Genomic DNA, 26,591 nt, shown 5'->3' on the forward strand with positions numbered 1-26,591 from the left:
AAGCTGAGCCTGAGTTTCCCCATTTGTAAAACAGGGATGCTAATGTGTACCTCTCAGGATGGTTGTAAGTCAGGGACATTACAAACGAAAAGTGCCCACTTCTTTTATTCTTCTTGTCCTTTCAAGAAGCCTCACCCAAAATTTAGTTCATCTGTAATCCTGGGCGTGGTGGTGGAAAGGCGAGAGTGGCTGTTAGTTCCTGTCTTAGTTTTCTAGTGCTGCTGTAACAGAAATATAACAAGTGGGTGGCTTTAAGCAACGGATATTTGTTTTCTCACAGTTTGGGAGGTAGAAGTCCAAATTCAGGGCACTGGCTCTAGGGGAAGACTCTCTCTCTCTATGAGCTCTGGGCGAAGGTCCTTTTCTCAGCTTCTGTAGTCCGTGCATGTCTCAGTTCCTCTGCAATCTTCACGTGGCATCCATCTGTCTCCCCCACCCCCATTTATGCTTGCTTGTCTCTGACTGTGCTGCTCCTTATACCTCGCAAGTGATTAGGTTTATGACACATCCTACATTGATAGGGTCTCATTAAGATAACAAAGACAACCTATTTCCAGACAGGATTATATCTCCAGGTATAGAGATTATTATTCCAACTCATATTTTGAGGGGAAGGGGCCCAATTCGATCTATAAAAGTGCCTGAAGGTTTGGGAAATGTTCCTCACCCTCCCTCCCTCTTTTCTTGCTTTCTTCTTCTTCTTTTTTTAAAGAAATTCTTTTTAGCTGGACCTTAGGGTCACTCTAGGGTCGCTATGAGTCAGAATTGACTCGACAACAACAAGTGTTGGGTTTTTTGGTTTACTTTTAAGCACCAATTGCCAGCAAGTCAATTCCAAGTGACTTCACATGTACTAGAGTAGAATTGTGCTCCATAGGGGTTTCAATGGCTGATTTTTCATAAGTAGATCACCAGGCCTTTCTGTCAAGGTGCCTCTGGAAATCTGGATTTATGTAGACGTCCAATTTACAGAGACTATTACTGATTTTTCAGGTGGATTACAAAAGTGTTTCCATCTGAAAAATTCTGGCATAGAGTTTTTCAAACAGTAGTTAGTGATTCTTGAACATGCTGCCTTCTGGCCTTCCCTTCTAATGAGTTGAGAGCCAAGGAATCTGCATTTCATAATAAGCAACCTGGGATTTATTTTGTAACCTCAATTTTTATTGTTGTTAAGTGCCATCGAGTTGATTTTGACTCATAGAGACTCCATATGACAGAGTAGAACTGCCCCATAGGGTTTCCTAGGCTGTAATCTTTACAGAAGTAGATCGCCATGTCTTTCTCCCACAGAGCCGCTGGGTAGGTTTGATCCACCAACCTTTGGGTTAGCAGCTGAGTGCTTAACCGTGCACCACCATAACCACTGCATTAGTCATGGAAATCCAATTTATATAAGTATTATTATACACCTACTGCTATGTGCTCTTTGCCATATTCCTCATAGGTGTTAACTAAGTCATCACAGCTTTTGCTATAATGTAGATTGCATTAGGATATAGTTTACATACCTTAAAGTCCACATGTTTAATGTATACAATTAATGGTGTTTTAGTTACAAGAGTAGTGCAGCCATCACCATAATCCAGTTTTAGAACATTTTCATCATCCCAGAAAGAAATCTTATACCTATTAGCAATCTCTCCCCAAAGCTAGATATTTTTATATGCATTTTTAGAGGCAGGAAAATGGAGGTGCTGAGCATTTAAGCAACATGCTTCCAACCTCACAGTAAGTGGTGGAGTCAGGGTCCAATTTCCTTGCCTCTAGAACCCATGCTCTTTCCACAGAACCATATTTCTTACCCAGGAACTCAAGCCAAATTAAATGTTTATTTGGTGGAGAGAATAATTTGATGTTCTGGTTTTGTCCTTGTTCAGTAGGTTTTAGATAATATATTTTCCCTTCCAGTTTCAACTGGCATTGTTGGGTAAACAGATATGGTTTAGTTTTTAGTTTAGTACGCAGAGCAGCCAGATTTTTTTAATTACATAAGAAAGCAGCATGGTAAAAAATTTTATAGTGGGAGACCAATAGCTAGGAGAAACTTGTACTTAATCCTGGCTCTGGCTGATGACCTTTCGCTTACCTTCTCTGAACTTTATTTTCTTCTTCAGTCAAATGAGCAAATTGTAGCAGATCTTTCTTTTATTTATTTATTAAGCATTTATTGGACATCTATGTGTCAATGATTATGCTGGATATTCCAAGAAAAGGACAACAATTTTAATTATCAGCTGTGGTTCATTGTTAGTCCCTGGGTGGTGCAAATCGTTAATGCACGCAACTGCTAACCAAAAGGTTGATGGTTCAAGTCTACCCAGTGAATGCCTCAGAGGAAAGGCCTGACAATCTATTTTCAAAAAATCAGCCATCAAAAACCCTGTGGACACACACGGGGTCACCTTGAGTCAGAGTTGGAATCAACTCTACAGCCAAAGAATATACTGGACACTGCCCTAGCTGGGTAATTATTTGTCATTTCATCTATTTCTAATAGCAAACCTAGTAGGTAGCCATTATCATTCCATTCTGCCTTTGTGGGGTTACAGGCATGTTGCTTAAATTCCCACGAGGAAACTTAGGCTCAGAAGGTTTAAATAATTTATACTGGGCCACACAGTTGAGATGACTGAGATCTGGATGATTCCAAAGCCCACACCTTAGCCACCACAGTAGACTACCTCTCCAGGTGAGTATGAGTTGTTCTTGCCTTCTGGGAGGCACAAGAATGCTTATGAACAATCATTTGCAATACAGTATGAAAGTAAATATTCACTGACTGTACCAAGGGGTACTTAATCTCTTTGACTTCGTTTGGATAAGTCTAGGAAGGCGTTTCAGACAAGCCACGGATTCGGTTTGAAGTATAGCTGCCTATTGTGTTTTGTCCTCGCCCATGCCCCCTATTTGCTTAGTATATACAGGCTGGGTTGTAATGCTCCTCACCTCCACCTGTGCCTGTGCTGCCCTGCAGGAGGGAAAGAACCCTGTTGAGCAATGCTACACTGAGATGGCCCAGCACCTCTGCAATATATTTTCCAACCTCAGCTTAACTTCTTATGGCCTCCTTGGTATATGCATCCAAAGCCCTGGGCAAAAGCAAACCAGAGATTTGGGTTGTGCTCAGGCAGGTGTTCCCCACCAGGTACTATCAACATACAGGAAAAGACACTTTCTTAAGGAGCCAGCCTGCGTGTGGGTTTTTAAAGAAACTTGAAGAAGCCAGTTTGTTGAGAATGGGAGCCAAGCTTATAAAGGCACTGGGAGCTGCTGATGTCACACCTGTATCTTCAATGTCTAAAACATTTCTTTGAAGATGTAGAGTTTTCTTAAAAGTCTCGTCACTTTGGAAGTCTTCAGAAATGCTGATTTAGAAGAGTTCCTGACACTGGGATTGAGAAGCAGATAACCTCAAATTTCCATGACTTTTCTATTTCTGGGAAGACCTGTTCTTTTTGAAGGATTTTTGTAAGTTACTATATATTGAGGAGCCCCTGGCTGGTGCAGATGGTTAAACGCTTGACTACTAGCCTGAAGGTTGGTGGTTCGAACCCACCCAGAGGCAGCTTGGAAGACAGGCCTAGCGTTCTGCTTCCGAAATGTCACAGCCTTGAAAACTCTATGGAGCAGTTCTACTTTACACACATGGGGTCCCCATGAGTCAGAATTGATTCGATGGCAACTAACAGCAACAAATCACAACAACTGTGTATTGAACTCTTACTACATGCAAGGAGCAAGTGCTGTACTTACATAGTGTCCTTTGAACATCACAAAAATCCCATGAAGTAGCTAATTATTATTATTGCCTCTGTTTTTACAAATTAGGAAACTGAGACAAAGCTAAGTAACCACCAAGACTACCCAGAAGGCCACAGAGAATTTTTTTTTTTTTTTTACTTCTCTTTCACCTTTCCTTTCCTTTTTTCCAAATATAACCTCATAAACTTGAAGAAAATTTTTAATCCGCACTTATTTATTCATTAAAATTATATTGTGAATCTGAGCCCAGAGAGCCATCATTCAATCAAGATATTATTTAACAATTACTGTGGAGAATCTCGGCGTGTTATGCTGGAGCCGTTACAGACAAGGACTGTTGCCATGGTGTTTGACATGCGTGGCCGGCGTCCTGGCTGTGAGAGCTTGAAAAATGATACGTCAGGAGGACTTGGGAGACATTTATGTAATCATATTAACATCACATTTATTCCATAAAGGCTAACGGCTTTGATTCATGCTTTAAATTTCCACATTTCAACCCACCATTTTCAAGATTCGTTTTTTCCTCTATTTAAATTTTCATCTTAAAACATTCATCCCTTCAATACTTGGCCACTCCTGCAGCAAGTTTCAAAAATAAGTTTATAATTTTTTTTTTGTTTAACCATGTAAGTCAGATTTCATCAGCAAATATAATTTTCTTGAAATAACCATATGACAGAAAGATTCTTGGCATTAGTAGCTTCTCAAAAGTCTAGCAATAGGTATTTCAATAAAATTCCAGCACAATAGTAGAGTGGAAATTTTAGGATCACAGTGTTTTATATAATCTAACCTAGTTTCCCATTTTATAGGTGAAGAAATGAGGCCTAGCAACGTTAAATGACTTCACTGGTCCAGAGAGCTAGTTTGTATAGAACTGAAATATCACATTACTAGTTATTTAGGTTTTGTTATAAGTTTTGATTTATAGTTTATTTACTTAATGATTCCACTGAAAAAAAGCATCCCTTTAAATAAAAGACTATACCAGAGTTGCATTTATAAAAATTGTCTCTCTGGATATGGTATAAATGAACATTTCACGTACGACTTGCAAGAAATCCAAACAGCCTCACAGTAGCATATTTTGAAATATCAAAGATGAGTCGTCTCAGAATGCAACACTGCAACTTCATTTTAGACCCCAAATCAACAGTTGTGCTTCATTCAATTATTTTATTGAACAAGTATTTGTTAGTGTCATTCCATAATACTATTCCATTCAAGTTCTGTAGGGATTACAAAATTGAATAAAACTCTGCCTCAAGGTCAAGTGTCATGCTAGAAGATGATCCAGTTCATTTGGTTCTTAAAGTTGTCCAGGACCCTTGGGATGGTAGCTGGTTTCCAAACAGACTAGATTTCCTCCTTTGTGAGTAGGCTTAGGAACAGTTTAAGCAAGTGGGTGCATGCTTTTGAGCATGTGGAATATAAACATTCTTAAAGCATCTATTTCATCACGTCGCTCCCCAGTTAGAAATCCTTTTAACAGCTCTTCATTTCTTGGCAAATATACATTTATTCATTTACCTATTCAAAGAATATTTACTAAGTGCCTACCATGTGCATAAAATCCAACTCCCCTCCCTGGCTTTAAAAGCCTCTGCAGCCCAAGCCCCATCCTTTCTACTCCATTTAATTCAGTTTTATTTCCAAAGGCTTCCCTTACGAAGCTTTCTGTTGCCACATATTACTCTGCATCATAATTATTGGCTTTGGGGTCTCTCTTTAGAATATTAGCTTTTCCAGGAAAGAAGCAGTGTCCTTATCTTTTTTATTTTATTTTACTATTGTACTTTAAGTGAAAGTTTACAATTCAAGTGAGTCTCTTATACAAAATTTATATACACATTGTTATGTGACCCTAGTTGCTCTCCCTATATTGTGACAGCACACTCCTCCTTTCCACCCTGGATTTCCCAAGTCCACTCAACCAGCTCCTGACACTCTCTGCCTTCTCCTCTCACCTCAAGACAGGAGCTGCCCATTTAGTCTCATGTATATGCTTGAGCTAAGAAGCACACTCTTGACGCGTATCATTTTATGTCCCATAGTCCAGTCTAATCTTGTCTGAAGAGTTAGCCTCGGGAATGATTTTAGTTCTGGATTGACATAGAGTCTGGGGGCCGTGCTTTCTGGGATTCCTCCAGTCTCAGTCAGACCATTAAGTCTGGTCTTTTGTTTGTTTATTGTTGTAGTTTAGGTGAAAGTTTACATTTCAAGTTAGTCTCTTACACAAAAATTTATACATGCATTGTTATGTGACCCTAATTGCTCTCCCTATACTGTGACAGCACACTCCTCCTTTCCACCTCTGATTTCCCATGTCCATTCAAGTCTGGTCTTTTTACTAGAATTTGAGTTCTGCACCCCACTTTTCTCCCGCTCCATCAGGGACTCTGTTGTGTTCCCTGTAAGGGTGATTATTGGTGGTAGCTGGGCACCATCTAGTTCTTCTGGTCTCAGGCTGATGCAGTCTCTGGTTTATGTGGCCGTTTCTGTCTCTTGGGTTAATACTTTCCTTGTGTCTTTGGGTGTTCTTCATTCTCCTTTACTTCAGGTGAGTTGGGACCAATTGATGCATCTTGGATGGCCACTCACTAGCTTTTAAGACCCCTGACGCCCACTCACCGAAGGAGGGGCATCCTTATCTTTTAACACTTACTTCCAAGTTTATGGACCAGTGCTTATTAAGTCCTTTATAAGGGTTTTTTGATGCCAAACCAGATACCGTCAAGTCAGTTCCAACTTAGGGTGACCCTCCATCTCTCAGAGTAGAACTGTGCTCCATAAGGCTTCCAATGACTGATGTTTTGGAAGTAGATCACCAGGCCTTTCTTTGGAGGACCCTCTGCGTGGACTCAAACCTCCAACATGTCAGTTAGCAGCCGAGTGTGTTAATTGTTTGCACCACCCAGGAACTCCTTCTGATGCCAAGGAGCCTAGAATATATGGTCCACCCTGGCAGGGGTTTTTGCCTATTATGCTCATTCTTGCATCCCTAGCATCTCGAAGACTACCTGGCCTAAAGTGGGAGCTTAATACATATTTTCTTTATGATTGCATACTGTGTATCAGCCTCTCCTTGTAAATTTTTTTGAAATGCTTTCACCCAAGCTATTTTTCTCTTTTTCCTATTTAAATCTTAACAGTCGAGCCCAAGTCCCATCTCTTCGGAGTTTCCCCTTTACTGAACTCTGACAGCACTTTGGGCCTGTGCCAGATATACTGAGTTCATACGGAGTTGGCTTTGTATTGTTCACTGTTACTTCTTAGTCTTTACTCTTAGTTTCTTCTCCTGACTAGCGAGTGAGCTCCTTAAGGCTATGGACCATATTTTACATGGCTTCTGACTCCTTTAGAAGGACATGATTGATTGACTGAGTTATTAATTAAACATCAGTCGCTTAAGTCTGGAAGGTTAAGCATTTCAAGGTTTCCAGTTCCCTTTGTGCTTAATGGATGTATCAGAGACCTGAGTGTTTGTGTGGGTGTGTGCACACACAGAACACTGAATATTGAATACTTATGCACATAAAGCACCACCCCCAAGAAGAAAAGCAGAGCCATTAAACATCACAACGTTTTTTCTTTCAAGGTGAAAAAAAAATTGCCTTAATGTAGATCTAGAGGGTGGGGGTGGGGGATTTAAGAGTTAGGGAGAGTGGAAGTAGGGGAGCGGAAATTTGGCACCATCTGCTTTGCATTTAAGCTTTTGGGCAATTGACTTTCCATTTCTGAGAGTCTGCCATGTGCATTGTCATGAATATTACTTATAGTCAAGTTACATTGACTAAAGACTGAATCTTTCCAACATGTGGAACTGATTTACTTGCCTTTTTTCCTCCTACCCCCTTTGAAAGCCAAAACAACAACAACAACCAAAAACCCAATAACCCTTCAGAACCTTTATTGCGTTTAGGGAAGTGTTTCCGTCTTGTTTTGCTTGTCTTTGTTCTCTGGGTTCATGTTTACCCACCCGCTCTCCTGTTTTTGAACGCTACAACAGGAAATCAAGTGATCAAAACTAAAAACTTTGCTTGCTGAGATTATTGCTTTAGATTTTCCCTGCTCAATCAGAATGCAGGCTTTTCCTTTTTCCCTGTAATTTCTTTTGAGGGGTAGGGTGGACCAAAACAAGCAGCCCTTTGTAAAGGTGACACTAACTTGCGACTTTACCTCATGCATTCTTACTATTCAGAGCTCATGTTGGTTGAGAAGGGTGTTAAAGTTAACAGCCATCAGGCTGAGGAATTCATAATTTGAGTTCCTTTGTGAATTTGAAGTATCTGCTCTTTTTGGCAGTGGGGTGGGTGTGTGTGTGTGTGTGTGTGTGTGTTTGTATCCTAGAGCCTAAAAAGAACAGGAAAGGAAAAACAGAGGGGACAAAAAGACTTTGTTAATAGATTGTTGAGAGAAGGGGAAAATATCTGCCTCCTTTTGTTGTGAGCATGTTCCGTAACCAACCAAAATAATGATCTATATGACCTAATGTCTAGATTAATCCATTTACAAATGCTCATTTTTGCTCACTATGTGCAATATACTGCAGTGCTAGGTATTACGGGCATCAAAAAATAAAAGTATATGGCATGAACCAGTTGTCAAAGAATTCACAAAAAGATTAGGACTTACAGCTCAAAAAAGACTGGAAGGAAATAAAGTAAAATGTGAACGATAGTTGGCTTTTACTGAGTAATCTGACAATAGATTTTTTCCTTCTTCCTAAGTAATTTTCAGATTTCCAAAAGTGGACATATTTTATGATTAGAAAAAGTAAATAAGGACTGTTACCTTTTTACAAAATTCATCATAGTATAGATTGTCTTAGCTGCAGAAGTTTAGAGAAGGGAGAAGTTACCATTGGCAGGAGGTGGGATTTGAGTTGGTGAATAAATTATGCAGGTACTAGATGGCAACAAGTTTGGCTTTTTGTTTGTTTGGTTGGTTTTATACTTCTAACTATTACAGAATAACTCGCTAAGGGAATATTTTTAGTATTTTTAATAGATGAGCTATATTAGAATAGAGTAACTATCATCGTATGTTAGTATAAAAAACATGAATGTGTACCATTATTTTTTAACCATAATAGTATACATTCATGTTTTTACTGCACATTTATATAATTTCACCTTCACATTTATGAGATTAAATGAGTTAATGTATGTAAAGTTCCTAATGCCTGACTGGTAGTAAGCACTATATAAACATTAGCTGTTATCATTATTGAGGAGCTCTAGTGATGCAGTGGTTAAGTACTTAGCTGCTAACTGAAAGGTCACCAGTTCAAACCCACCCGCCCCTCCTTGGGAGAAAGATGTGGCAGCCTGCTTCCATAAAGTTCACAGCCTTGAAAACCCTATACGGCAGTTCTACTCTGTCCTGTAGGGTTGCTATGAGTTGGAATTGACTCGAGGACACAGGTTTGGTGGTTTGTTGTTTTTTTTTTTTTTAAATCATTATTCATAGCAGCCTTAAAACAAAATAAGGAAGTCTGTTGGCCAGGACATGTGTGCCCAGGATACCATTTGCACAAAGTCATCTATTGTCACTGATTAGTTTTGTTTTAATTCCCAACCTAGGCCTCTTCCCCTGCCATGGTTTTCAGTATCTAAACATTTCCCTTTGTTATAAAACTGGGATAGCCCTGTTTCTTGCAAGTCACTGTGGTATTCAAGATTTAGTTTTTATAGTAAGGGTCAAACATAAGCCCCTGCATTTATTTTTTCTTCTGAAAGCTCTTGAGATGGTGACTTAGTTCAAACGGCTCTTTGTAGAATTTAGTTACAACTCTGAATGTATGCCCTTTTTTGAGTATGACAACTTTGAAAAATAATGTTTGCCTTTACTCATTATAAATGTAGTATGTGCTCAATTTTGATATTTGGAAAAATACAACAAAAAAAAATGTAAGGAAAATGTATTCTAGATTCATTATTCACAGGCAAGCCCTATTACTATTTTAGTTAATTTCTAGATTTTATATAAGTTTTGTCTATTAAGAGGATGCAGGCATAGAGGAATATACATAAACTTTGGAGTGAGGCAGACTTCACCTCCAGATTTTACCACTTAATAATGGTCCGCTTTGAGTAAGTTACTTAACCTCTAAGAACCTCAGTTTCCTCATCTGTGTAATGAGGACATAGTAAATATTAAAAGGAGCTTATTGTGAATACTAAATGAGATGATGTGTTGTAAAGCACCTGAATTAGTGCCGAGCCCTTGATAATACATACGTAATTATGTGTAGTCTCCCCTCATAATTAAAATAATATGTGTACATTCAAATGCTGCTTAAAAAATATCCTCATATAAGCATTTCTTGTTAACAAATCATTATAAACATACTTTTAATACCTGCACAATATGTTTTTGATTGAATGAAGCGTAATTTCATTGGACCCCTACTGTTGGACATTTAAGTTATTTTCAATTTTCTTTTTAGTGGTGGCCTTTTGGATATTATGGGCAAACTATTTTCTTAAGCCACTTGTATCCAGTATGAACAAGTTTAGAGATTAAAAAAATGACTGAGAGTTATAGCAACAGATTTGTGACCTCAGAATGCAGTATAATCAGCCTCCTCAGAGAATGTCGTTTTTCTGGACCTTCCATATGTTTCACAGTGTTAGGTTAAATAGTCTGGTAAAAATCAGATGATGTCTAATCTTCTGGGCAGGAGGGATTCCTTCAAACCTGGTAAAAGATTATTCATGGGGTATGCTTGGGGAAGAATAAAGTCATGCATATGTTTTCTTTCCTGAAACACTTAAATTAAGTTCTCAGCCCAGTCATGGTTGGAGCTTGCTTGAATGACCACATTCTTCAATGGTTAGTGTTGGTCAACTTTTTGAGATAACAGTTGTGATCTATATTTTCCTCCCTCTGGACACAATGCCTAAAATCATAGAAACAAATCTAGAGCTGAATGAAGCTGTTAATGAACTGTCAGCCTGAACTGGCTTGCCACAGAGACCTGTAAATAACAAGAGAATAAGTCTTTGAATAAAAATCCAGTCTTGCATTTCCTTAGCAAAGACTGGGGAGGGAGACCAACAGAATCTCATTAGGCATGTAGAGGTATTTATTTCTTCACTGTGGTGTTCTGCTATAGCATTCATTTATATATTTAGTTAAAATTTGGCAGATCTGTTGGCGGAGTGAAGGTGGGGCCAGCAGTCTGGAGTGACCATCTTATTAACATTTATGTAATTGTTCTGATTCCAGCAAAGTGAAATTCTCTTGCCGTCTGTTAAGCAGGCCCAATTAAATGGAGAGATTTGGGAGGTGAGGAGATAGTGGGTAAGAAGGATGGGTCAATGCAGTGGGGACAGGGAAGGACTAAGGTACAGCCCATAAGAGATAGGTAAAACATAGAGGAATGCAGGCTACACACTTTTCAAGATGTTTGTCCTTTTTTAAAAAATGTTTTTCTCTCTTGGAGTGGAGGTAGGGGGAACTGTCTTCAACTATTATTAGACTAACTTTTAACCCCCGATTTAACTAATGAGGGATTGAATCTCCTCTTTTGGGTATGAAGAAGGCAGTGCTTAGGGAATAAAAGTACTGGAATATGCAAAGGGGAAGAGATTCGATTAAATTGTGTTATACAAATTTAGAGCATGCAGGTTGGATGAAATTCTGCTAAAGGTACCTTTTTTCTTGCTGAAAATTCAGGTTTGTACAGTACCATTGGATGGGAGCCGAAGACTAAGAAATGTATGTACTTAGAGTATGAGGGAGCAATTAATATGTAGCCTCAGGGAAGACTCAGGAAAACTTATCTGAGCATTGCTAGGTAACTCTCCAGTTGGTACAGTTCTAATTTCATCTGGATTATGGATTGGGTTTTAGATTTTTCTTTGAGTATTATAATAGCCCAGTTAGTGGGTTCTTGCTCTTTCTTTTTTAAATGCATAAATAGTTTGAAAAATATATGAAAACATTTGACTGGGATATATTTTAAAGAGACTACCTGCAATGAATGTTTAAAGTAAATATATCGAAGTATAGCAAACCCACAGAAAAGTCCACAATTGTAAGTGCACAGCTTGATGAGTTCTCACAAAAGGGAACGCATCTCTGTAACACCAGGATCCAGAAACAGAACATTCCTCCAGCATTCCAAAAGCCCCCTCAGTCTCCACAAAGGGTAACCACTATCCTGACTTCTAACAAGATAGGTTAGTTTTGCCTGTTTCTGAACTTGATATAAATGGAATTATACAGGTTGTATTCTGGTGTCTGGATTCTTCCGCTCCACATTGTGTTGGTAAGATTCATCCATGTTGATGCATGTTGCAATTGTTTGTTCATTGTCACTGCTGAACAGAACATTGGGTGAATACACCACAATTTATTTGTCTGTTCTATTGCTGATAGACATTGGGGTATTTTCCAGGTTGGGGCTATTGTGAGTAGTGCTGTTACGAACATCTTTATATGTGTCTTTTGGTGAACACATGAGCACGTTTCTATTAGGCATATACAAAGAGTGAGAATTGCTGGGTCATAGAACATGCATATAATTCACTTTAGAAGATATCGCTGGTTTGTCAAAGTGTGTATATTAATGAAAGAAAGGTCAGTTTTGTCTTTAGATTGGAGTACTTGGTTCTCATGAGCATAAGAATAAGACATTTTGGTTTTTTTTTGATTGTGGAAATAAATGTAACAAATGAAGAGGCATTAGTGAAATATTTCTACTTAAAATAACTTTTTGTAACCTCCTATCAATTTGAATGATCTTTTTAGTATACAGTAACGCATATTTTTACTTTTAGTACTCAAAGAAAACTTAAGAACAGGCAAGAATAACGGGCAGGGGTGGGGAGTGTCTTCACCTTCACTTCCTGGGACTTGTAAATTGAGCAGAGTAACTCCTGACTCCCCCTGGGTTGTGTTCAGATTAAGAGTTCAAATTGCTGGAATTCCTTTGGTCCTTCAGGGAATTGGGATAAGGGAAAGTGACAACTTGAAGAGTGGAACAGAATGCCCACTGCCTGCCCCGCCCACCAATTCCCTCACCCTGTTGCTGAGAGTAAATCATCTAGAGGACCCAGGAGCTGACCTGGCGGGTTTGCTCATCATTTTCATGTTAGAGGAAATCTTTTCCATTTCCACGTCCTCTAACAACCAAATTGTCGAGGTCACAAAAATGTCAGCTAGGTATATCATTTGGAATTCCTGGCTATCAAATTAAAAACAATCCTTCCCCCACTCCCCTATCCCCCCACCCCCCCAAAAAAAATTGTGTTGTATTCTTTTCAGTTTCATGTAGCAATAGAAAGTAATAAAAAAATAAAATCTTCATCTGGTACTCTTAATTACCCCTGACATTGGTCACATGTGTAAGGTTATGTCAACACATTATAACTTGCTTAAAGTAAAATAAATCGGAAAAAAAAAAAAAAAAAAAAACCTAAATCCTCATTTTTTTCTATATTCAGATATTCATTTCAGTAGAGCACTCCACTGCTAACCAAAAAGGTTGGCAGTTTGAACCCATCAGCTGCCCCGCAGGAGCAAGATGTGGCAGTCTGCTTCCATAAAGGTTACAGCCTTGGAACCCCTGTGGGGCAGTTCTGCTTTATCCTATATGGTTGTTATGAATTGGATTCGACTCCACTGCAACAGGTTTTTCTTTTGGACTCCTAGCTGGACCACAAGGATCTCTGGTGGTGCAGTGGTGAAGTGCTCAGCTGCTAACAGGTAGGCGGTTCAAACCCACCTGCCCACTCTGAAGGAGAAATCTGTGGCGGTCTGCTTCCATAAACATTTACAGCCTTGGAAACCCTATCGGCAGTTCTACTCTGTTATATAGGGTCTCTGTGAGTCAGAACGAACTCAACGGTAACGAGTTTGGTTTATCCTGAACAAAACGGTGATGTGAATAAGTTTGTTTATTAGCTTTGCTAAAAGCAATAGCTGTTTTTAACTCAAGATCTAGGTTCAAGCCCCAGAACTTCAATTTTTTAGCTGTGATAAATTTCCTAACTTTTGAGCTTTTTTTTTTTTTAAATCTGTAACATGTGGTGTCAAATCCCTGTTCTCCCTTCTACGCAGGGTTGTTGTGAGGATCAAATGAGATTATTTATTTACATGAAATTGTAAACTATAACGGACTAGGCCTTTGAGAGCTGGGCCTTACCAGGCCCTGGGTTTTATGGAAGATGATTTCTGTCTACGGACCTAGTTCTGAGCATAGTGGAAACTCACTCGGTTGTTCCTGGAGATCTTGAGTGTGTACATGAACCTGAACTTTTAACCCTGCAGCGGACACGGCTGAGTGGTTATGTCATGAGTCACTTGTTAAGGTTCTACCAACCTGGTTCATTAAAGTTATTATTTCTAGAGAAGGAAGGAGGGGCAGGGAATTGTTTTGGTAGTAGCCCCAAACTGTGATTCTTACAGGCCATCTTTCACTGATAGGGGGCTTAGAGGGTATGTACAATAGGTAGACTTACAGAAGCACCACGGATCACATCTAAGCTTTTTAAATGTTCTCTGTTTTTTTAATGTTATTTTACTCACCCACATTTATTAGGTATAAAGAATAGAAAAATGCTTCATAAGCCATAAAAAGATGGACATAAAATATTAGCAACCATTGTTAATCATCATGGGGACCCCTGGCACAGGAGGATAGAAAGGAAAAAGGAAATTTTGGCTGACATCACTAGGTCTGACTGCCTTCTCATCTGGAGAGTTCCAGTGGTATCTTTAAAGCTTTGGGATAAATGATGAGGCTGCTGCTCTGTTCTGCCCCTCTCCCAGGTACATATCTTGGATTCTCGTTTTTTGGTTCCTAGTGATTGGTCGGTAACAGTAAGGTTTTGTAAAGTCGTGAGTCCGCAGAGACATATTAAATACAGGCAATGTTTGGAGGAGTGGGTACTGCAGAGACCAGTGGAAGAATGTGTGCCGTAGTTTGGGCTAATGGTTAAGTGCTCAGCTGCTAACCGAAAGGTTGGCAGTTTGAACCCACCTAGAGGCTCCACGGGAGAAAAACCTGGCACGACCCTATGGGGCAGTTCTACTCTGTCACATGGGGTTTCTGTGAGTCAGAATTGACTCGACTGCACCCAGCAACAGCATTAATAATCGTTAGGATAATAAATGACTAATATAGGGACCAAAACACAGCCTTGCAAAAACACGGCCTTCTCGTCATTCATCGCTTGTTACTTCAAAGGAACCAATCTTCATTTTCAAAAAGGGGAGCGATCTGATTTTCTTCCTTAGATTGGGCCTTTGATGCGTGTTGTCTTGAGCAGGGTGGGTCTGGTTTGTTTTCCTGGAGTTGCTTTTGCATTGCTTTATCATTCACCTCTTGGGGTAGCACCTTCCAGGAGAAGACAGATACTGCATCAATTGGGATATCACTGCCAGAAAAGAAATAGGAAATGGTCACATTCTTCAGGATCTACAGACACTACATGAATTGTGTTAATTTTTAATAAAGATGTACTTTTGATGCTGAACAATTTTTATATGAAAATTAGAACGGAGCCTGGGAGTGTGGATGTAGTGGTATGTCAGTCGTTGACTCAGCTGCTTGTTGTTAGTTGCCATCAAGTCAGTGCCAACTCATGGTAACCCCGTGGGTTACAGAGTAGAACTGCTCCATAGAGTTTCCTTGGCTGTAATCTTAACAGAAGCGGATTGCCAGGCCTTTCTTCCGTGGAGCTGCTGGGTGGGTTCGAACTGTCAACCTTTTGGTTTGCAGTAGAGCACAACTCCTAAGAGCATCATAATCTAGTCAACTGTGGTGTTCACCAGAAAGCTTGGAATTGAGAATTGTGGGGATGGAGGTCTACAGGTTTATAAACCCTTTTCTGAAATACTGATGTACTTCAGCATTCAGAATCCTGATGCCCCTTGATTATAAAACATCTCCAGTGAGATCTGGAGCAGATCCTTATAATCAAATGCGTTAATGCATCCATAGCAAACTGCATGAATACCCACACTAAATGAGTTTAATAAAGACTATAAATACATATCAGTTCAGGTTAGGAATTACCACCAAAGAAGTTAAGGCTGTATCATGTTTTGCTGACAAATGACAAAAACCTTTTTTTTTTTTTATTGTACTTCAGGTGAAGGTTTACAAAACAAATAGTTTCTCATTAAACAGTAGTACACATATTGTTTCATGACATTGTTTAACAACCCTACATGAAATGACAAAAACTTTTGATTTTCAGAGCTTTTTAAATTTTGGAATTACAAATAAGGGGGTTTTGATCTGCGTTATATTCAGGTATTAGACCCTGTCAAGGGTTTTTTTATATGCGTCAAGCAACAAAGTAGCAAATTCCTAGAAAGCAATAGAGATAAGAGCACCAGATCTGGAGTTACAGTGCCTGGGTTCAAATCCCACCCAGCCTTGCCAAGTGATTTTGGATAAGTTTCTTAACCTCTCAGAGTCTTAGTTTTTCATTTCTAAAGGCACAGTAAACTTGTATAAAGATTAAATAACATACGCATGTGAGATACAAGGTGTGCCTTTCATTAGGTCCTCAATAAATATGCTTGTGTCTTCATCTATATAATTGGTGATAATAATGGTACCTATTGCAAAAGGGTTTTGCAAGACTTGAATAAGCAGTTGGAACATGCTTAGAACAGTGTCTACCCCATAGTAAGCATACAATAAATATGAGTCAACATCATCGTCATTATCTTCCTTATTAGAAATTTGCAATAAAACCTTTTCTATCAGCAAAGCCATTTTTAGGAAAGAGACAATACATATCTGTAGAATGAATGAGTGACACATTGGAGAATGGTGGGAGGCACCATGATAATTTGTAATTATAATTTTCCAGACTGTAATTCCACCCCAGTTCTTCCCAAGTTTACCCCAGCACCTTGATCTTCCTTCATTTGCACTCTGTTTAGATTCTACAGCCCTTGATGAACTTGGCACTTGTCTTCCTCACTGCAACCATGCAGGTGTTTGTTAAGGTGTCTGGGAAGCTGTCCCAGATGCTGGCAAACCCTTGGCAGGAGGATAGAAAGGAAAAAGGAAATTTTGTCTGACATCACTAGGTCTGACTGCCTTCTCATCTGGAGAGTTCCAGTGGTATCTTTAAAGCTTTGGGATAAATGATGAGGCTGCTGCTCTGTTGTGCCCCTCTCCCAGGTACATTATCTTGGATTCTCATTTTTTAGTTCTTAGTGATTGGTCAGTAACAGTAAGGTTTTGTAAAGTCGTGAGTCCGCAGAGACATATTAAATACAGGCAATGTTTGGAGGAGTGGGTACTGCAGAGACCAGTGGAAGAATGTGTATATTTGTGTGCCATAGTTTGGGCTAATGTCTTGGCAGGGTTGTCATATTTCCTGGCATATAAGGACTGGATCTTCTCTTAAGGCCACGCATATTTGGCAAGTCCTGTTATGTTACTCTCCTGAGGGGGTGCTTGGGTAACAAAAGTGATAGATAATATTGGTTAGGTACTGACTGGACAGGGACATGAGAGAATATGGAAAGAATCCTTTTTAAAGAGCTTTATTACATTAGGTTTTAACGTCTGTAAACAATTACAGCATTCAGAGAGTGGAGGATTTAAACGAGAAAAACAACTTTGTCAGATTTACCAGTCAGATAAAATGGCATGGACTCCGGAAATCTATAATTAAATGTATTTTTGAAAATGAAAAATATAGTGTAACATCTGGTTTATTTCACTACAGAAGTGCCTGGGTATTGCTTATATAAGCGTGGTTGACTTTGGCTGATATTTGGATTTCTCTGTGTAAAATTACAGTATTTTAATTAAATTTTTTCTACTTGATTCTATTTTTGTTGTAAACAAATTATTCACACACACTTGCATAAAGAAAAGGGCTGTCTTATTTAGAAAATCTAATGTTTGTTTTTTTCTTTTCATTGCAGCGGATATTCAATTCCTTTGTGTACACTGAGAAAATCTCAAATGGAGAAAGTGAAGTACAGCAGGTAAGAAGCTATTGTGTTTGTTTTGCTTTTGGAGGTGGCTTCATCCCTCTTTCCAAGTGATCTCCACTTGTGGTTTCCTGTTGTTCTGTCTGTACAATGCTACCTTATAAATGCATCTATACAAAGGCATCTTAAGAATAATGGTGACAACCTCACACTACAGGTTCTCAGAAGCAGTTGAAACCATGGTTATATGGATGGTTTTCTGGTATTCATGTTATACTTTGAAAGCATTGTTTTTTTATTTTTATTTTTTATTGTACTTTAAATGAAAGTTTACAGAACAAACTAGTTTCTCATTAAACAGTTGTACACATTGTTTTATGACATTGGTTAACAACCCCACGGCATGTCAACACTCCCTTCTCTACCTTGGATTCTCTATGACCAGCTTTCTTGTCCCCTCTTGCCTTCTAGTCCTTGTCCCTGGGCTGTTGTGCCCCTTTAGTTTCATTTTGTTCTTTGGGCCTGTCTAACCTCTGGATGAAGGGTGAACCTCAGGAGTGACTTCATTACTGAGCTAAAAGAGTGTCCTGGGGCCATTCTCTTGGGGTTTCTCCAGTCTCTGTCAGGCCAGTCTGGTCTTTTTTTGTGAGTGAGAATTTTGTTCTACATTTTTTCTCCAGCTCTGTTTGGGACCCTCCTCTATTGTGATCCCTGTCAGAGCAATCAGTGGTGGTAGGCAGGCACCATCTAGCTGTACTGGACTCGGTCTGGTAGAGGCCGTGGTAGATGTGGCCCATTAGTCCTTTGGACTAATCTTTCCCTTGTGTCTTTAGTTTGCTTCATTCTCCCTTGCTCCCAAACAGGTGAGACTGGTGGAGTATCTTAGATGGCCGCTCACAGGCTTTTAAGATCCCAGACGCTATTTACCAAAGTACAATGTATAACATTTTCTTTATAAACTATATTACGCCAGTTGAGCTGGATGTTCCCTGAGACCTTGGTCCCCACAGCCCTCTGCCCAGCAATTCGGTCCCTCAGGGAGTTTTAATGTATCTATGGAGCTGGACCAATTATTTAATTCCTTTTTGTTGTTTTGAACATTTGAGAACTATTGAAATTTTAAAATATAATATATTGTTTCGTCTAACAAAGAAGAAAGTGCTCAGGCTTTGGAATCCAACAAACCCCAGGTTAAATTTTGGTTTTCCTAATTACCCTTTGACCTAAGATAAACGATTTAGGCTCCTGAGCTTCAGTTTCTTAATCGTAAAAAACCTGTTGCCATCAAGTTGATTCCAACTCACAGCGACTCTATAGGACAGAGAAGAACTGCCCCATAGAGTTTCCAAGGAGCAGCTGGTAGATTCAAACTGCTGACGTTTTGGTTAGCAGCCGAGCTCTTAACCACTTTGCCACCAGGGCTCCTCATAAGGGGAACATAATATCTGCCTCATGGGGTTGTGAGAATTAAATGAAGTTATGTAAAATTAAGTGAGCATAAAATGAAATCGTCTGTGTGGAAGGTCCTGACATAGAAGCAGCTCAGTGAATACTGACGTCTTTTATGCCCCTCTTTTTCTTTCCTCTTTTCTTGTATTCTGCCTTTGCTGCTTTCCTCCCACCTTCCTTCAGTGCTCTGTGGGGCCAAAAAGTTTTGAAGCCAGATTCTGTTTACTTTATTTATAGCTGGCTGCAAATGGACTGCCTCCTAAATTAAAACATAGTGTTGGTGAACTTGGTCATAAATAATTGATCTACTTGAAAAGAAGGGTGGTAAAGTGGATTCTGGGTTTTAATTTCAGCCAGTCCACCAACTTCATTACAGTATGTGACAGTCAACTGGTAATCTGAAGCTCGGTTTGAAACGTAAGTAAAAAAACACACCCAAGGTAAAAACCAGATGCTGTAGCAGAGTACTTCCACAGAATAAAAAGATAACTATGGTAAAATACATAATAATTTAAACTCTTTGAGCTGCTGCCTATTTTTATTCATGGAGAACAGCTTGACTTGATCTGAACTTCAGAAGTATAAGAAAAAAAAACCTTTGTAAGCAACATTAGAGTTAAGTTATTTATAGGATAGTTATTTATTTATAATAAATTACTGTGGTTTAATCTTGAAGTTCAGCATTTCCTGTTTATAGAGAGTGACCTTTCTTATTTGTTTCTGCAGGTTAAATTTACTGGACCTAAGCAGTTATGTATGTGTTATTTTTTTCAGCTTTAGATTTTTTCAAAAAAAAAAAAAAAAAAAAAAGAAACTAATTACCTGAAATTGTAGTGAATATGATGTGGTTTGCTGTATCAAGTCTTATCATCATAATTCCTGTCTTATTTTTATTCTGGCAAATTGGAAAGTGCTTTGGGGTCATATAATTTAAAGCTGGTTTTATGGGAGAAGACATGTTTGAGTATACTTTTTGGGAGACTAAAGGCTATGTGATAACATTTTAAAGAAACTGACCTAGGGATATCAGTTTTGCTGCTTTGCTTAAAGTAACATACAGGTTCTTTCTTCTGCTGTTTTCAAATGTGAGAGTTGTTTTGTTTTCTTGGACTGATATCATTGCTTTAGTTACATAGCTAAGAACAAATTTGGAAGCCTTCAATAAGATTTTTTTTTTTTTTTAATTGTAGCAGCTTATCTAACATTTATGGAACACTGGTGTGAGGCTATTTTAATACACTATCACATGGATTTTCCAAAATAACCTTGAAGGAAAGATATTATCCTTTTCACAGATGAGGAAACTGAAGCTTCAAGAGGCAAAATAAATTACCCAAAATGTCATTTAAGTATTATTTATTATTAAATTTAGAATATTATTATAGTAGTATTTATATACTAATATTATAATATATATTAATATATTACTATAAAATATTTAAAGTATTATTAAATTTTGTTTAAGTATCCTACTATTAAGTAGGATAGCTGGTTTTCCAAATGAGTTGGACACAGAATTATATTGTCTGCATTTTGAATAGAGTTTATTTGAAAAATTAATGTTTTCTTCCAAAACAGGAGTCTCTGCTAAACTCTGTCTTTATCTGGATAGTTCAAGGGAAGGAGAGGTACCACATAGTCTGTTCTGAGTCCACTGGCTCTGATTGTCAAAAAGCTCCCCCTTAGATTCTCTTGACTCAAACCAAAAAACCAAACCCATTGCCATGGAGTTGATTCCAATTCATAGCAACCCTAGAGGAACTGCCAGTAGGGTTTCCAAGGTTGTAAATCTTTATGGAAGCAGACTGCCACATCTTTCTCCTGCAGAGTGGCTGGTGGGTTTGAACCGCTGACCTTTGGGTTAGCAGCCAAACACCTAACCACGGCACCACTTTTTTTTTTTAACTTCCTTCATTGGGCCAGGTTCTTCCCTCTGGAAGAATTCTAAACAAATAGATCTCATGCCTCTTTCCCATCTAATATTTGGTGATAATGATCATGTCTTGTATTATTTAGGCAAAATTTCAGTTCATACAGGTGCAAAATAATTTTTTCTTTTACAACATGATTTCCAGACCCTTTTAGTATATAACAACAATAACAGCTTATAATTGCATATTTGCTGAATAATTTGATATCACTTCGTTATGCCAATAGTCCTGTAGATTGAACTGGACAGGGGTTATCCTCATTCTAGAGTGAGCAAACAGTGACTCTTGGTATCTTCCTAGCTTGATTAATAACTGCGAAGGAACTCTGGCACCTGTGATCCTAGACATTACCCAGGATGGAATCTTCAGGGGAAATGGTTACCTCTTGTGCCCGCCATTTTTTAAAATGCCCCACATCACAATCATTCACACTTTAACATATATCATCTCCTTTGAACTTGACAACAACTCCATGAAATAGGTGGCATTATCATTATTAATGGAGTTCAGAAAGTTCCAGTATTCCATCTAGTAAGTAAGCTGTCTTTTTTTAAAATTGTGAAATATGTCAAACATGCAAAGAGTATAAAACATAGTGTATAGGTTAAAGAAATAAAACATTACAAGTATTTAGAAGGTCCTTTTGTTACTCCCAGAGGTAACCCTATCCTGGTTTTTTTGTTGACCATTACTTTACCTTTTTTTTGAAAGTTTTGTATATATATATATATGCATCCCCAAATAATAAACTATTTTATTTTTCTGTTTTGATCCTTATATAAATTCAAAGCATATTGTTTATATTAATATATCTTGCTACTTTCACTCGGCATTATATTCCTCAGACTCACTCATTTTGATATATATCATTGAAGTTCATTTATTTTCAAGTTATTTATCCATTCTGGTGTTGATGGTGTTTAGGTTGTTTTCCAGTATTTTGATATTGTGAACAATAATATTATGAACTTTTTTGTTCATATCTCCTTGTGCATAGTTTGAAATGGGATAATTCTTTTAATTCCAATAGTCTTATTATCCCTGGCACACAGTGGTTAAGAGCTATGGCTGCTAACCAAAAGGTCGGCAGTCCGAATCCACCAGCCACTCCTTGGAAACTCTAATGGGGCAGTTCTTCCCTGTCCTGTAGGGTCACTATGAGTCAGAATCAACTCAACGGCAACAGGTTTTGTTTGGTTGGCCTCTGCCTAGTAAATGCCATTAAAACATTTTGCTTGTGTGTGTGTGTGTGTGTGTGTGTGTGTGTGTGTGTGTGTCTGTGTGTGTCTGTGTGTGTGTGTGTGTGTCTGTGTGTGTGTGTCTGTGTGTGTGTGTCTGTGTGTCTGTGTGTACGTGCACGTACACGTGTGCGTATGTATAGTCCATGCACACAAATGCCCTAGTTGAGAGGAGGGATTGTTCAGCTGAAGTTGAGAATCCCTTCTCTCAAATAGAATTGTTTGGTCTTAAGGTACCAGAGTGTTCAACATGACTGGATAATACCAAACTGCTTCAAAAGTCATCATCGTGGGCTACCCTCCTACCATCAATGTGTTAGAAATTTGCCAATCTACTTCCTCGTTAGTACTTGATATTGTCTTTTAATTTCTTCCCAATTTGGGGTGTCTGAAATGGTATGTAATGAGTTTAATTTGTTGTATTCTGATTTCTAATGAGGGTAAATGGTTTTTTTAACATGTTTATGGTACGTTTTTGTGTTTTTCTGTTCTGTGAAATGCCCATTACTACCCTTTATCTGTTTTTTTAATTGGGTTATTTGTCTGTTTATTTTAGAAATTAAAAAATTCTATACATATTCTAGATCAGCACTGACCAAGAGAGCTTTCTGTATTGATGGAGACATTCTATATCTGTGCTGCCTAATCGAGCAGCCGCTAGCAGCTTGTGGCTACTGAACACTTAAAATGTGGCCAGAGCTACTGAGTAATTAAAATTTTAATTTTATTTGCTTTTAATTAAAATAGCCACATGTAGCTAGTGGCTACCATATTAGGCTGTCTTGCAGCTTTGTTTTAAAAATATGTTCTCCTAGATTGTTGCTTATCTTTTCACTCCATTATATCTTTTAAATAATTGAAGTTTTAATTTTAATGGAGTCAGTTTTTTAAATCAATCTTTTTCTCTTTTTGATTTCTGCTTTTTGTTAAAGAAATTCTTTTCTACCTCAAAGACCTAAAGATGTTCTACACTGTCTTCTAAAACTTGCCTGTCTTATTTAAGAATTTAGTTCACCTGGAATTGATTTTGGTCGTGGGTGTGAAGTAGGTATCCAGTTTCATCTTTTTTTCCCCCCATATGCATTTCCAAATGTCCTAGCACTATCTGTTGAACAGTCTTTCTTTATTTGTTTAGAGCATGTTTTCTGTCATTAGTCAGTTTTCCATGTATGTATGAGTTTGTTTGGTTCTGTTTGTCTATTTATCTATAATTTCTCTGATACCATATTATCTTAATGATTTGAGTTTTATAATAAAAGAGACTCTGTGGCCCTTTGTTCTTACATATGAATTTTAGAATCAGCTTGTCCAATTCCAAAAGCATTGTTTTTCTATTTGGAATTAAAATTGGAATATTATTTGACATCATAATGAATCTATAGATCAATTTGGAGAGAACATCTTTATGCTAATGAGTCTCCCTATCTACCAACATTGATGAGTAATGAATTCCCTTCACTGAATAAGTCTATGTTGTTGTTAGGTGACATCAAGTGTATTTCGACCTATAACAACCCTATTCCACAGAGCAGACCTGCCCCATAGGATTTTCTAGGCTGTAATCTTTAGGGGAGCAGATTGCCAGATCTTCCTCCTGGGGATCCCCTGGGTGGGTGTGAATCGCCAACCTTTCGTTTGGCAGCTAGGTGCTTAACCATTGTGCCACCCGGGCTTCTACTGCTATTCTTTAACATGTTTTGTAATTTTCTTTACAAAAAACTTCCATGTCTATGCATGTGGGATTTATTTCTTTGTTATTGCTACGTGCCATCTAGTCAATTCTGACTCATAGCGACCCTGCAGGACAGAGTTGAACTGTTCCATAGGGTATCCAAGGCTGTAAATCTTTACAGAAGCAGACTGCTACATCTTTTTCCGATGGAGCTGCTGGTGAGTTTGAACAGCCAACCTTTCAGTTAGTAGCCTAGTGCTTAACCACTGCACCACTGTGGCTCCTTGGGATTAAATTTCTAGTTACCGTATTTTTATGCAAATAATATGCACCTTCTACGTATGTTTGCCAGCCATGTGATATATTTTTGTAAGTGCGCTATGCTAATTTTTACATATTGCTGTAAAAATTAATTAGCATAGCATGCTTATGAAAATTCCTTGCTGGAGGAGGGAGGGATTGGCAAACAAACATAGATGGTGTGCGTTATTTGCATAAAAAAATACAGCACTTCATTATTCTTTTATACTGTGAACACTGTCTTTTAAAATTTGCATTTTGCCAACTGTTGGAAGTTAAGGCTTATATATTTATTTTATATCCAGTTACCTTCTTAAGCTGCCACATAAATTCTAATAATTTACCCATAGTTTCTTTTGTGTTTTCTATGTAGATAATTGTATATATTCAAATAAAGACAATTTTGATTCAATCTCTTTCTAATCTTTATATCTGTTATGTCTCTTCTGTGTTTTGCTATACTTTCTAGTGTTGAATAAGAATGGTGATAGTTGCTTATTATGGATTGAATTGTGTCCCCAAAAACTATGTGTTGTAAATACTAACCTCTGCTTGTGTTTATAATTCTATTTATGAATGGGTTGTGTTTATTTTGTTAATGAGGCATGATTAGGTTATGTTAATGAGGATTAGGTTATGTTTTTTATGTTAATAAGGTAGGATTAGGGTGTATCTTGAGTCAATCTGTTTTGAGATATAAAAGAGATTAAACAAGCATGAGAGAAGTAGAGATAGAGGAAGATGCCAAGCCACATGAAGATTTCCCAGGAGTAGAAGCTCAGAGAGACAAGGACCTTTCTCCAGGGCTGATAGAGAGAGAAGGCCTTCCTCTAGAGCGGCCGCTAACCGAAAAGTCGGCAGTTCGAATCCACCAGGTGCTCCTTGGAAACCCTGTGGGGCAGTTCTACTCCGTCCTATAATGTCACTGTAAGTCGGAATTGACTTAACGGCAGTGGGTTTAGAGCCGGCACCCTGAATTTGGACTTCTGACCTCCTAAACTGAGAAAATAAACTTCTGTTTGTTAAACCACCACTTGTGGTGTTTCTGTTATAGCACCACTAGATAACTAAGACAGAATTTGGTACCAGAAGAGTAGGGTGATGGTCTAACAGATACCTAAAATGTGGAAGCCGTTTTGGAATTGGGTAATGGGTAGAGGCTGGAAGAGTTTTAAGGTGCCTAATAGTAAAAGCCTAGATTTCCTTGAAGATATTGTTGTTAGAATTATGGACATCAAACGAAATTCTGGTGGGGGCTCAGGAGGAAGTGAGGAGAGCTATAAAGTTTCTATCGTCCTAGAGAATACATAGGGCGTCATCAGCAAATCATTGCGAGAAATGTGGATGTTAACTGTGCTTCTGGTTAGGCTTTAAAAGGAAATGATGAAAATATGATTGGACAATGGAGGAAGGGTTATGCTTATTAGGCAGTGGCAAAGAACTTGTCTGAATTATGTTCAAGTGTTTGGTGGAAAGTAGAACTTGTAAGTGTTGAACTTGGGTATCTGGCTGATGAGATTTCTAAGCAAAATCTTAAAGGTGTGGATTCTCCTTGCCACTTACAGTAAAATATGAGAGGAAAGAGATGCACTTTAAAATAAACTGTGCAAAATGAAAACAGAACTTAAAGATTTGGAAAGTTCTGTTGTACAAACTAAGGACATGTGTCTTAGAATGTTCACCAAGGATATGAGTACACAAGCTTTTGTCAAAGAGATTAATGACTGATGGATTTAACCAACTACCACAACAGAAAACTCATCAGCTTAGACTAAAGGGGACAGAGAAAGAACAAAGGAGAGAAGGTTGTCTGCCTCTTAGAATTCTACAGGCAAGAAACAGGCCAAAGAAGCTACATTTCTTGCCCTCCAAGAAAAGAAAAGGACTATCCCTGGAGATCAGCAGCACTGTTGGAAGGAGCATAGAAAGCAAGGCCTTTGCAGTTTTAGTGGATGAGTCCACAGTCTCCTGGATCTCAAAGGGTGGAGCCACAGACTCTTAGGTTTCAAACAGTTGGAGCTTCATCAACTGGGTTCTGGAGTGTGAGGCTGCCTTTAAGGTCTACCAGGGGTATGAGACTGTCACCCAAACCTGAGGGAGTGGGGCTGCCATGCCCAAGGGGCAGAAGAACAGGGCCTGCTGGGACTATGAGGGGGTAGGGTCACACCACTCAGATGGACTAGGAGAATGAGGCTGCCCAAAGCCAAGGGAGCAGAGTTACCATCCACTGGGACTGGAGGGCAAGCATGAAGGCCAGGGCTGAAGGTCCTCCACCCAGAGTCTAGAGAGCATGGCCAACACCGAAAGTCTGGA

At 38.6% G+C, this 26,591-nt stretch overlaps 1 protein-coding gene across 2 annotated transcripts in view; it reads left to right on the top strand.

The window, feature by feature from the left end:
- Positions 1 to 26,591, top strand: part of CACHD1 (cache domain containing 1) — a 275,041-nt gene that overhangs the window by 89,253 nt on the left and 159,197 nt on the right. The window contains exon 2 of one of the 2 annotated variants that reach the window (XM_004369017.3): positions 17,680 to 17,742. In XM_004369017.3, coding sequence (XP_004369074.2) covers positions 17,680 to 17,742 — 63 coding nt within the window. Of the gene's footprint in view, positions 1 to 17,671; positions 17,743 to 26,591 lie in introns of those variants that run through there. The other variant, XM_012555422.1, reaches the window with a different exon arrangement.

Source organism: Trichechus manatus, unplaced genomic scaffold (genome assembly GCF_000243295.1).
Source record: "Trichechus manatus latirostris isolate Lorelei unplaced genomic scaffold, TriManLat1.0 scaffold00003, whole genome shotgun sequence".
Taxonomy (NCBI): Eukaryota; Metazoa; Chordata; class Mammalia; order Sirenia; family Trichechidae; genus Trichechus; species Trichechus manatus.